The following is a 14,012-nucleotide window of genomic DNA, read 5'->3' as shown; positions in this document are numbered from 1 at the left end:
CCACTATGGTAAGAAAAATAGAAAAGTAGAATATTCTTATAAATGGAGAGACACTGGGAAACGTCCATATTCAGAGCAATCTGGGTGTCCTTGTACACGAATCACCAAGTTAATATACAGGTACAGCAAGCAATTAAGAAAGCAAATGGTATGTTATACTCCAATCCCTTTGTATAAAGGTTAAGAGTAAAGAAGTCTTAGTTCAACAGTATAGGGCATTGGGGAGGCCATACCTGGAAAACTGTGTACAGTTTTGGTTTCCTTACCTAAGGAACGATATAAAGGCACACCAGACTGATTCCTAGGATGATGGGATTGCCCATGAGGAGAAACTGAGTAGACTAGGCTTATATTCCTAGAGTTTAGAAGAATGAAAGGTGATCTCATTGAAACATTGACCATTCTTAAGGGGCTTGGCAGGGTAGAAGCTGGGAGGATGTTTTCCCTGGTTGGGGAATTTAGAACTAGAGTTCAGTGCCTAGATGTTAGGGGTCGGTCATTTAGGACTGAGATGAAGAGAAATTTCTTCATTCAAAGGGTGGTGAACCTTTGGATTTCTCTATTGCAGAGAGATATGAATGCTCAGTCATTGAGTATACTCGAGTCTGAAATTGACAGATTTTTGGATACTAAGGAAATCAAGGGATATGGGAATAGTGCGAGAAGGTATAGCTGAGGTAGAAAATCAGCCATGTTTTTAGTTCAGCTTGAGGGGCCGAATGGCCTCCACATACTCTAATTTCTTACGTTCATTCAGATAATAGCAGCACTCACCCCTTTAACAATATTGATGAACGTTTTAGGAAGACCCTAATTAACAGCATCAAATGGCATGGTAATGGAGCATTCTTGTTCCTTAAATTAATATTCATGAATAAAAGCATATCCATGCTCCTAACAAATTTCCAATATATATAGAAGAATCCCTCCACCACCACCAATTCATATTGGGGAGGAGGATGAAAGTACAAGCTACAGCAAGTCCCCTGGTCTGTTCATTCATAGCTCTTGGTGACAAGATCTGAAACTGGGGGAAAAATTCAATTTAATAAGTTTGCGATTTGTGGGCTGGCATCAGCTGATAAAAATGACGTTGCAAAAACTGTTGGATTGTTGTAAAAGCCCAACTGGCTCACTAATGTTACTCCGTCCGGCCTATAAGAGATACACTACATGGATGACTCTAAATGTCATCTTACATGGCCTTACAGGCACCTCAGTTACAAAAATAATGCCTTCAAGGCAACTAGGGATGGGCAACAAACTTGCTTGGTCAGTCTCATCACATCCTGAGAATAAATATGCAAAAAAATGTTTACCAAAACAACTTTCCACAGCACAGGCAAATGTTTAAACTCTATTCAATCTTTGAACATTATTGTGAGGCTGTGAAGCAGGGGTCACAAAATGGAAGCATGGAAATTTTCCACTGATCCTTTTAATAAGTCTCATTTATCCAAGGTGACTTGATGTGCAAATGTTTCGGTTTCATCGCAATACACTTTTTATTAGGAACACATAAAAAATAAGATACTTGTAAGCTGCACTGATCTTCATTCTTCCTTCCAAATGTATTAATTTAAAGAAAAAATCTTTAGTTTTGAAGATGCACAACTTTGAAATGCCCTTTGCAGCAGAAAGAACAGGTCTTTATAAATTGCCTTGTCATGCTTTCAGAATGTCACATTCAGTACTTCATTTTCAATGAATTACTTTCTGAAATGAAGTCACTGCTCCATGGGCAAAAGCAGCCAACATTTTTCACACAGCAACGTCCCACAAACAGCAATTGAAAGAACGACCAGTTAATGGCTTTTTTTGGTGGCGTTAGTTAAGGGATGAATGTTGCCCAGCATAGCAGAACTCCCCTGCTCTTCTTCAAGTAGTGCTATGGGATCCTTTCTTTTCACCAGAAAGGGCAGATGGGGTCTCAGTTTAACATCTCACCCAAAAGATGAAAACTCTAACAGTGTAATACTTCCTCAGCACTACACTGAAGTATCAGCCTGGATTATGTGCTCATGGTCTGAAGTGGGGTTTGAACCCACGACCTACAGACTCAACTCAGGGATGAGTGTGCTATCACAGAGCGGAGCAGAACGTGCAGAACATACATCGATAGGGTGCAGATGGGCTGAAAGGAGAATGTAGATTTTGTGTGTGTCATTTGAGATATATTCTTGTAAAAAAGTGCATCTTCCAAACAGTACTTGTTCCCCAGGATCCTATTTTAATACCCTTGAACAAATGTATAGGAATCATGGGGCCTTGCAACTTTAACCCAATCCTTCATCCATAGGGAGATCTGACAGATAGATCAGGATCAATTGGGGGCCTTGTTCAACTGCGATTCAGAAGAAGGATGAATATAACACAATGTGAATAGGATTGCCTTGTCACACCGAGTATTGCACAAACAGTTTCTTGAAAGCTCTAAATTAAATCTTTCAGTGTGTTTAAAAAATAGTGCTGATGTGCTTACACAGACTCTGTCATCTGTGCCCCAGTCTCAAGGGCAGATCAATCACGTTTGGTATTTTATTCTTACAGCCTTTAGACAACACTGAAAGTATGGCTTTAGTAAAACACTGCAAAAGAAAATCCCTGAGGAGTCACTCATTCCAAAAATTAAGTGGTGGTACTCTCTGCATCTGCGCTATTCATTGGAAGAATGGGTGTGTCAGGTCAACTTGCTTTCAAATGATGAAAATCCCTTGCTCCACCTCCAAAGAAGGACAGCTTTGAGTGGATGAGAAAGCCTCTCTCTATGCTTTGTGCAGACAGTCAGTCAGGTGCAATATCTCCAATGTCCTGAGCCCATCATGGAGCTGCTCTGAATCCATTGTTAAAAAGCATCCGTGGGTTAGTTCTTTCCTTCGACACATCCAAGGAAAATGGACATTCCACGACAGGTCACAAACACTTCAGCTTAACATCAACCTAATTAAGAGAACAAAAGAAATGAAAAGCCTGAACATGTCCCAGCCTTGTGTCTAACATGAGGGAATGGTTCTTGGGCTGCATTTATATCACAAATGCAGCATTGGTACAAAATAATTTCCAACACGACAACAGAAGATAGTTATGGAAGAGGAAGGCTACTTGGCTATCTTAGTTCATTCATGCAAAATGATCTTAAAATCCCCTCACTATCACATCCGATTGGTTTTTAAATGATTTCAGGGTTTTTGCCTTCCAGCGGTCCAATTTAAGAAACTCTTCTGTGCACTGCCCCCCCCCCCCCCCAGTGCTCGAGTGTCTCAGTGGCCAGAACTGGACACAGTATCCAAGGTGGCCAGAGAATTGGGTACCGTTTGATCACAATTTCCCTCTGACTTATACCAATGCAAGACTGGAGTGGGGAAGCCTTGCTCAGATGTCAGATCAGGCCTCAACTCTGGATTTACACAATATGAAACCTCTAACATTTGCAAACCACTTCACACCAACATTAAATCTGGTGTACAAAGGGTAACTGAACACTGTAGAAAAAGTTGACAAAGAACATTTACATGTCTATCCAGTAGAGGCTCATTTATCCCACACACAGCTTCCACAGTCACAGTTAAAACACAGAAAGCTCCACATACCTTCAAAACATTGAGTTTATACTAAATTGCACCCACTTGGCTGGAGGTTTAAAGAATTTCAGGCCAAATAAAAACCCTTTCCACAGGAGGAGCTTTCTGATGCACAGCCGTGGTAGACCGAGACCTATCACCCAACTTGAGTCATTGGGATATCACAACCTTGAAAATAGGGGCTACAAGAACAAACTTGTATTTATGTAGCACCTTCTGCATCTTTAGGGTGTTTTAAAGTACTTCACAGCCAATTAAGTATTTTGAACTGTAATCACTGTTATGATGTAGGCAGTGGTTAGCACCGCAGCCTCACAGCTCCAGCAACCCGGGTTCAATTCTGCGTACTGCCTGTGCGGAGTTTGCAAGTTCTCCCTGTGTCTGCGTGGGTTTCCTCCGGGTGCTCCGGTTTCCTCCCACAAGCCAAAAAGACTTGCAGGTTGGTAGGTAAATTGGCCATTATAAATTGCCCCTAGTATAGGTAGGTGGTAGGGAAATATAGGGACAGGTGGGGATGCAGTAGGAATATGGGATTAGTGTAGGATTAGTATAAATAGGTGGTTGATGGTCGGCACAGACTCGGTGGGCTGAAGGGCCTGTTTCAGTGCTGTATCTCTAAACTAAATTGAACTCAACAAGAGCCCACATACAACAATGCGAAAAATAACCAGGTTAATCTTGAAAAGGAAAAATTGAGGGCTACAAGGAAAAAGCAGGGGAGTAGGACTAATTGGATAAACTTTCAAGCACTGACACAGGCACAATAGGCCGAATGGCCTCCTTCTGTGCTGTATGATTCTATGATTGATTTTAGTGATGTTGGTTGATGGATAAATGTTGGCCAGGGCTCTTTTGTAAAAGTAGTTAGCATTTCTGTACTTCACTTTTCCCCTTTTTGTTTTGGTCAGACTTAGAAAGCAGGGATGTCCAATGTGCATTCTCTGGGCCACATGAGCCCTGGTGAACCAGCCCTATTTGCACAAATATTCCTTATTCACCAGCCTGCCCTGTAACCATCATGAGCCTGGAACATTGGAAAGGGCTGTTCATGTCACTGTTGCCTGATTGGTGGATAAATCGTCAATCAGAACACCAAGCATCAGTAGCATGAAATATCTGTAAATTAAATGGCACAGGGATTCAAGCTTTATGTGTAAGCTTGACGGTACAAATCCACGTAGCCTATGAAGGGAGAAACCTGGACACCCCTGCTATCAAGGAACTTGTGTCCTTCCTAGTCTGTGATATACTGCAAGGTATAGCATATTGGATTACTGACCTGTTTACACTTTCCATCAGCTAAGCATAGCATTTATTAAACTTTGGCTAAATGATTTGGGTGTAACCATCGAAGGCACAATGATGTGGAGATTGAGTTGAGCAAAGATCTTTGGGATTGTGTGACTCTGACAAAGGTTATAGCTTCAAACACCAATTGATGAAGCATGAACTCTGCTATATAGGTTTTCATATGTTCTGTTTTATTTTATATTGAAAATAAACTTCAAAAAGGTAACTTGCAGCACCAGACTTGACACTTGCATATCACACTGCTGCTGGTCATTATGTACTCTGTACACACAGTTTATGATAAGTGTCATGCAGGCCCCCACCTGCCAAGAATGAGGAACATTAATTTTGTCACATGGACATTACATTTCAAATTGTTGCTGGGAAGAAGAGAAGACCTGTGACAGGAGGTTGCCAGGCCCCTGGCTGGAAAGACATTTTTGCATATTAACAGACAGTGCTTGTAAACAATGGAGCTTTTCCCCGCTCCAATTCAATCCACAAACAGACGTGGTCAGACCAGTTAGTCACATGACTAACCAGCTGTTGCAGAGTTTGAACTGAGAGACTGGGTTTCCTCTGGGTGCTCCGGTTTCCTCCCACATGCGAAAGACTTGTGGATTGATAGGTAAATTGACCATTGTAAAAATTGCCCCTAGTGTAGGTAGGTGGTAGGAGAATTGAGGGAAGGTGGGGATGTGAGAGGGAAAATGGGATTAATGTAGGATCGGTATAAATGGGTGGTTGATGGTCGGCGCGGACTCGTTGGGCTGAAGGGCCTGTTTCGGTGCTGTATCTTTCTATGACTGGTAGAAAGCAGAATGCTCCTGGATTGAAAAGACCTTCCCTGCTGGCTCGCCACAGCCTCTCCTGTCTGCTCCCATCTCTTTCTCATGGAACTCCAAAACCCACTGAAGACACATGAACGCCAAGAGGGAAAAGTCTCCTACAGCGAACAAGGTTTAAGATGAATACTGGGCCCCAATGAAAAGAAAGATAGACCTACCAACAATCAAGGACTCTACAGTGAGCTCGAAGACCCGTAATAAAAACTCTTCAGATATTGCCTCAAACTTTTCCACTTTATTTTCCTCTGCTTTTTTCTATCCCTACCTGCATGTGTGTATCCGTATGCATGCTAGCATGGGCGCGTCTTGTATCCATAGGGGTTAATCAAATTAGAGTTTAAGTCCAAGTTTAATCAATTTCCCCTTTCTGAGAAATCCTGTTATGCTGGTTTCTTTGCCTTATAATTGGAAAGCGGTGAACAAGGATTCACCAAGGGGGAACTAAAAACATGGTGTGTTTAAAATTAAACCCTGTTACAGTAAGACTAGGTGAAGGCTGAAAGGGAACCCTAGACCTCTTTCTCACCTGGTCGTAACATAAGATACACTGCAATATACATTTGCATGTTCGTACATACCGAGTGTACAATGACACAGCAGGGAATTTAGTCAATATGGAAACATTACATGTCACTGAGGCACCGTTGACAGGCTAAGCTCAAACTCTAAGTGTGTTTACTAAATAAACGAACAGATCCTAAAAAGCACACTCAAACCAAGAATAATTACTATCTATCCACATGGCTCGATGGTGATAAAGTTGTTTCATGGTAACACCAATAATTCTCATCAGCTATTATGGTGCCTCTTTAAAGACACTGGGTCAGAGCTAAGGGCCAGTCTATAGAGCAGATGACAATATAACAGTGGTATAAGACCCCCAATGGGGAAGAACACACCTTCACCCCAGAGTGCAGTCTTGTGCTGATTCAAACCCACAATATAAAAACTAATCCAATTAAATACCCATCAGTTAAAAAAAGTACAAAATAACATTACTACAGTCCAGAAAACCCAGGGCATTTTCCAATGGAATAACCTACAGTGATCATGACATCCGCAGACATGCAGAATCAGCCTCATCACACCTGCACCAATGTCTATTCATGGCAGCTTCCGACAGATCCTCGACATTTACATCGCAATAGGATATCCTGCAAACAGCTGAGAGAAATGAGGGCCGTGTTATGGAAGTCACTGAATGGCACCGCACAGCTGAATGAGATCTGGGAATGTTGGCAATATGCTACAACCAGCAAACTATAGGACTGTTAAGTTCAGTTCGGGGCAAATTGTTGGAAGGGATTATCAAGGATAACTGCATACTTTCTGAAAGAGAAGCTCCTGTCCCACCAACTCAAATTCTTTGAGAAGGATGCAAAATTGGTGATTGATGGAAGCCGGTTGATATTCTGTATCTAGATTTTCAAAAAGTCTTTGAAGAAGTGTTGCATAAAATGCTTATAAGCAAGGTTGTGTCTTGGGGGTTGGGGGTTGGATAGCTAATTAGATGCATTTGCACAGCCAGAGGGAAGTGGGAGAAGGAACTGGGTGGGTGCTCTGAAGCTGGTAGTTTAGGAGTTATTGAAGAACCGTGACCAGTGTTATGAAACATCTCTATATTTATCCTATCAAATCCTTTCATAATCTTAAAAACCTCTATCAGATCACCCTTGGTCTTCTCTTTTCTACAGAAAAGAGCCTCAGCCTGTTCAATCTTTCCTGATGGGTATAACCTCTCAGTTCTGGTATCATTCTAATAACTTTTCTTTGCATCCTCTGTATCCTTTTCATAATATGGAGATCAGAACTGCTGAAAGTACTCCAAGTGTGGTTTAACCAAGGTTCTATACAAGTTTAACATAGCATTGTTTATTAATGTCTTCCTGTATTTTGTCACAGTCCTCCTCTGTGTTAACCACATACCCCCAACTTCTTGTCAGCTGCAAATTATGAAATTGTAATTCCAATTCCCGAGTCCAAATCATTTGTGTAAATGGTGAACAACAGTGGCCCCAGCACTGATCCTTGTAGAACATAGCTTCCCACCATTTGTCAATCTGAGTAACTACCTTAACCCCTGCTCTCTGTTTTGTAGCCAGTTTGCCATCTATTCTGCTACTTGTCCCCTGACTGGACATGTTCTGACCTTATTCATGAGTATCCTATGTCGCACCATATCGAAGCACCTTTTGGAAGTCCAAAAATATTACGTCTACTATATTGGCTTCCACATTTCCTGATGCTGGTGGACCAGTGTGACCTGTACCTGTGAGGCATTTGTACTACTTCACTCCGAACAATGATCAAACTGAGGAGATTAAATCAGTACAAACATCAACTGGAAGCATCTGCTTAAAGGTGGATTCAATAAACAAAAAACCTCCAAAAACACAGATTTAAGATAACTGGCAAAAGAGCCAGAAGGGAGATGAGAATTTTTTTAATGCCATGAGTTATTATAATCTGGAATGCACTGGCTGACAGTGATGGAAGTTGATTCAATAGTAACTTTCAAAAGGAGAATGGGATATATACGCAAAAAGGAAAAGTTTGCAAGGTTCAGGGGAAATAAATGGGAAAGCTGGACTAATTGGATAGCTCTTTCAGAGAGACGGCATATGCACGATGGGGTGAATGGCTTCCTTCTGTGTTGTATGATGCTATGATTCCGAAGTACAATTCTTTCCTTGTATAAGGCCTTAGTCTGGCAATATCTAGAATAGTGTCCAGCTTACCCTTCAAGTTACCCTTCAAGTCACATACCATCCTGAATTAGAAATATATCACCATTCCTTCATCGTCAGTTAAAATCCTGGAACTCTCTACTTAATAGTTAACTAATAATGAACATAAAAAATGCTTATAGACTGGGACTTTTGACCTTAGAAAGGTAGACTTTGATTAAGTCTATGATTAAGCGCTTTCAAACAAAGAAGGTATTAGATTCTGTCTGAGCAGATAGGTTATTTGGGCAGGTAGGCAAGTGAGGTCTAGTGGCATCAGTAAAAGTTATTAAAGCAGTAAGTTAGTTTAGATGGCAGGAAGTATTTCTGTTCACAGAGTCATTGACCACAAGTTGCTATTATATGTGGTGAATGTGGACTTAATGCAAATGTTCAAAATGTCCTGCAAGTGGAACATCTCGAGTCATAGAAGGGGTGTGAGCTAACTGGACTAGAATCACCAGTAACCGTGAGCCCCTGGATTCTTGTTTGATTACCTCTAGGAGGTCAAAGAGGAACTTGCCTGAATTTTTATTTTCCTAAATTGACCCTTTCTCTTTTTGTTTTGCCTCTGCAGGGAGTTTGGAATTGAATTACTGAGGGGTAAGGAGGCTTTAATGGTGATTGTATTATAAGACAGGCTGATGGACCAGTTGGTCTTTCACTGTCCTTTTTCTTGTGTTTGCCTGTTCTCAAATTCATCTGGCTGCTGGTACCAGAAAAATCAAATCATTGGATTGCTTCGATTGGAAGATCCACTCAAATTAAAATCCAAATCCATCTTGATTGAGTCTCAAGATCCACAGGGTCTGAATTTGAAGGGTAATTGGATAACACTTTACAAAACCGTAATTTGAAGCACACACCCTACCTTATTCTTGCCAAAACCTTGTTGTCTGCCAAATATTTGAACAGAATTTTAAAGGTATCATTTCTGATGAGGACGAGCAGGATGGCCCACTGCTCACTTATAACAGGGACTGATCACAGTGGGGGTTGGTGGATAAACCAGAGCCACGTCCACAGGCTCACTTCCATTTTTGGGGCAGATGATCTCAGTCACTCCTTCCGGCCTGGATTGGGTCAATAGTTCCCCTGTTGATAAAAGAGAAAGAGAGAGAGAGAAAGAGGTTCATATATTTAAAAAGTAGTTAAATCCCTTCATCTTTGACTACAGTCAAATTCACATTAGCAGAGTTTTCATTTGAAGGATTAATAATTTGAAATCATTCCTAAGCCCGCCTGCAAGTTGGGCAGGTACAGTACACAAAGCACCTACAGATTGACAGCACTGTAGCTATAAGCAAAACAACTCAATACCCAAGCTCCCCTCACTGCCAGCTTGGAAAAGAAAGCTCCATCCGTCAATTAACCCTCGAAGCACTGAAAAATTAACTAATCGTTTCTGAATTTTGGTTGCGATTTCCATTTTGGAAGTAATTCTAACTTTGGGTCATGTTGTAAAACAGGTTCGATTTTCCTTTTTGCTGACAAAAGAACAGGCTACTGTTCATTTTCCCCCATTCGTGAAAGTTAAAATTACCCCCATTGGGGCAATTAATTGTCAATGAATAGATGCAGAATACAAAAGTGACTGTCTTAAGGGGTATTCACAGATGAGGTATCTTGAAGTATTGTTTTCGAGTTACAGAATAGACTTATGGAATTACAGTTCCAACAACCCAGGTGACCGTTTCCCAATTATCACAGCTGGCATGATACGAGAGTGTTTGCATTTGTATCTGAACGGTGAGAAGACTCTGTACAAAGCTGTGTCGGCTGGACAAAAGAGAGTATATAAGCTATTTATTAGACATTGTCAAATTCAAGCCTAACATTACTAAAGGACCCAGATAATTATAATCAAACAAAATGGTTTCTCGTGGTTGAAAAATGGCAAGTACCAAACACACACACCATACAGTTAAAGATTGCAGACAATGCCCAGGTTTGACTGATAATTGACTTCAGTCTTTTTCATTGTCCTTCATCCAATAAAAATGCATAAATGTATTTGAAATTTTAGATATTTATGTTTCCTACATGTCAACAGAGTGCCTCATTGATTGTAAAGTGCTTTGGGACATCTAGAACTCTTTTATTTTCAAAGCAAACTCTAATTAATCATATTATATGCAGTGCAGTCACTGTTGTAATGCAAGAATATGTCCATTAGTTGACTTTGTTCCACTCTCGTCACTCCCTCTGCTGCGACCTCTGCCACTAAGAAAGACAAGAACAGCAATGCCTTGAGATCCATTATCATCTAAATCACACACACTCTGTTGGATATATATCATCATTCCTTTGTTGTTGTCTGGTCAGGATGCTGGAATTCCCTACTGAACACTGTTGTGTGAGCACCATCATCACAAGGACTGTAGCGGTTCAAGGGAAGGCCCACTACTTTCTCAGAGCAACTAGGAATGGTTAATGAATGTAGTCTTACCAATGGTGCCCACATCCTGAGAACACACAAAGAATTGGACAAATGAACCTTTTCTCACCAGTAGATCAGTCACACTGGCAATTTTTAGCACTTTCCTGGCCTGGTCCCTCTGAATTTGATCACCAAGTTAAGTATTCAGTTCAAGTTCCCCCTCCAGCATAGGATGAATGGAGGGAATAAAGGCCTGCATTTGTATAGCATCTTCCACATTTTCAAGACATCCCAAAGCGCATCACCAGCAATTAATTACTTTTGAAGTGCATTCTTCTTGTGCACTGCATGGACCCACAAACAGCAAATAAGATGAATCATCCTTTGGTCTGTTTTGGTAGTGTTGTATTGGGGTTGGGGGGGGGGTGGGTAAATGTTGGGAGAATTAACTTACTCTTCACAGAATAATGTGATGTCATATTTTACATGTACTCGTACAGGTAGAGGGGATCTCGACTTAACGAGCATATGAAAGACGGTACCTCTGACAATACTGCACTCCCTCAGATTGGCACCGAGGTGTCAGCCTAAAATGAAGCTAAGTCAGTGGGAGCAGGCAGAAAACAAAAGACAACAGGTAAACTGGAAAGAAAGGTTAGAATTGGCACTATTGGGAGAAACTTGGGCAGGTGTGGCTATTCATGAAACGGAATTTGAATTTTGAATTTAAAAGCCTTTTTTGCTCCCAATAATTCCAATTTTAAAGTTACAATTACAAAGAAAACCATTTTGTTTAACAGTTTTATTTCTGTAGTTTTAGTGCTAGCTTCAGTGCCACGGTGAAAGCTTAAAAGTTGGTCTGCCCCAGGAGACAGTTGCTGGATTTGACCAGCAGACAAAGCATTTTTAATGTAGATTATAATTTACCAAACTTACACTGTACAGGGAACACCATGACTAAATATGGCACCCGAACACTAGAAATAAAATGATTCCAATTTTTTGTTTGTTTTAATAGATACGCAAATATTTTAACATTTGTTTTTACTGGCAAGTGTTATTACTAATTAGTTAAACTGTTAAAAGCAGTCTCCTGTCAGGGCAGATTGCACTGGTTTGCAATCAAATTTCAGTGTAATTTTGCCTAACAAAATCTTAGCACCTCATTTTCAGAGGCCTCATCTGCATGCATTACAATGTTTGAAATATTTGTTGGTTCCACCAAACTAACCAATGCCAACTAAGTAATGCAGATGCATGGGTGATTGAACAGAAATAACCCACTTTGAGAGCCTGTTTCAACCATGATTCACTACTACGGTCCCACAACTCTCAAAACTACATGTTCTCATGCAAAGAAGAAGCCGTGATGAAATAAACAATGAAATGGAAGAATTATGAATTTAAAAAGTCAACTGCTAAAGAAAATAACAAGAACATGGACATTTATACACAGTCAAAATGGAGTAGCAGCCATGTGAGCCCTCCTGTACTGGAAAACCACAAACTCGTCTGCAAAGATGAAGCTCATTAAGCTCGTCTGAAATAGCTCTGGGGAGTACCCCTTTGAAATTGAAAGGAGCTATTGCATATTAATGACTCTGATTGTTATGAATGGATTAACAGAGGATGCTGGAAATAGTCTGGCTCATAGCCAAAATAAGATGAATAAGGAGTAAAGCTGCAATAACATAACAGAATGATTCCCATTCAAACATCAAACGATGGCTATGGTTATCAAGATCTTGGCCCATTGTGTAGTCACAACAAGGGAGAGGGCCATGCATCACCTAACAGAAACTGAGAGAGATTTTTACCTTAAAAAAGGTAGCTCTCCGGAGAGAGGGGAGAACTAGTCAACATCACAGAAAGCCTGTGAGAAGGATACAGCAGGCAAGAGAAGAACCCTGCTGACCAAGAACAGCCACCACAGCAGAGAGATCACAAAGTGACTTTGAGACTAACCATCCGTGAAGGTTAGAAACAACACACCACCAGCATTGGACTGTATTACAACCACTACAACGCTATAACACCTCTGCAAGTTCAAGACTGCAAATAATCAGGTCTACAACTTTAAAAAAAAAACTTTTCCTCTCGATAAGACTCAATAATCTTCTGTAAACCACAGACACTTACCTCACTTGGGACTTTAAACTACCTCTCATCCTTTTCTATCTATCTATTCTTGTGTATGTATGGGGGGAATTTTATGGGCCCTGCAAGAGCGGCTTTGGTGGTGAGCAGGGTGATTTAATTAGGTATGAGCTGTTTTTACAGATTTCCATGGCGGGCTTTTTAAAAAAATCGTAATTAAGTCTGCAATGTGTTTGTGGCAGTCCAGGGTTCCCCCTGCATGGTGGCACATTGCAGCTTTGCATGCATTTCCATAGCATGAATACTCACTACCCTACACTTAGTCCAAATTAAGTCCTACCTGCCAGATTAAAGTTAGTGCTGAACTGTATTCCCATGCCACCCAGTTCGCGTTCGTTTAAACATGGCGTACACCAGTCGGCTTTGTGCAGTTGTGTCTGAGGTCAGTAGTTTTGAGTCTTGAACTCATCTGCACAAGAAAGGCCCACGTTGGAATGGATGTTTGGCTCCAGGCTCCGCACCAGCAAGGGCAAATCTTCTCTGGCGATGTGGGGAAGGCATGGGGGAGTGGGGGGGGGGGGGTTTCATGGAGGAGCGGGGGACGGAGGAGGGCAGTGTCCAGTGTGTGTAGTGGCTGTTTTTGATGATGAGGCTAGTTGTGTGTGGTTGCAGGGGGTGGTGGGTTGATGTGTTCCTGTCAGTAAACTGATGGTCATGAGGGGCCTAAAGGGAGGGAGGATCGCTGTCTAGGTCGGGGTCCTGTGTGCCCACATCAGGGTACTGGCAGGCAGAGGGAATGATCACAAGCAAAAAAAAAATTGGGGGGGTAGTGCTTCTTGGATGCAAACTGAAAATGAAGACAAACCAGGAACAAATTATAGTAAGCTTATTCTGTGGCTGCAATCAGCATATGTTTCTGAAGGCTGCTGATCCCTGTGGCTTGCAACAACAGAATGATTTATTGACGTGTGGCTCATGGTGCTTCACAGAGTGACGGCGGGTTCCACCAACAAAAGCCTGTCTCCACTGCATGATCACATGTGTCTCCTGTGCCCATTGCCGCACCTTTAATTTGCCCGTAAAATTGTGT

The 14,012-nt window shown here is 41.3% G+C and overlaps 1 protein-coding gene across 2 annotated transcripts in view; it reads right to left on the bottom strand.

Annotated features, from left to right (window-relative positions):
* Positions 1-1,420: 1,420 nt before the first annotated feature.
* mfhas1 (multifunctional ROCO family signaling regulator 1) overlaps positions 1,421-14,012 on the bottom strand; it is a 96,876-nt gene continuing 84,284 nt past the window's right edge. The window contains exons 2-4 of one of the 2 annotated variants that reach the window (XM_068030345.1): positions 9,317-9,540; positions 6,763-6,883; positions 1,421-2,940 (exon numbers count right to left, since the gene is read on the bottom strand). In XM_068030345.1, coding sequence (XP_067886446.1) covers positions 9,410-9,540 — 131 coding nt within the window. In that variant the 3' untranslated portion in view covers positions 1,421-2,940; positions 6,763-6,883; positions 9,317-9,409. The remainder of the gene's footprint in view (positions 2,941-6,762; positions 6,884-9,316; positions 9,541-14,012) is intronic. The other variant, XM_068030344.1, reaches the window with a different exon arrangement.

Source organism: Heterodontus francisci, chromosome 4, assembly GCF_036365525.1.
Source record: "Heterodontus francisci isolate sHetFra1 chromosome 4, sHetFra1.hap1, whole genome shotgun sequence".
NCBI lineage: Eukaryota > Metazoa > Chordata > Chondrichthyes > Heterodontiformes > Heterodontidae > Heterodontus > Heterodontus francisci.
The sequence above is the reverse complement of the archived record's forward strand: the minus strand, read 5'-3'. Positions and strand labels throughout refer to the sequence as shown.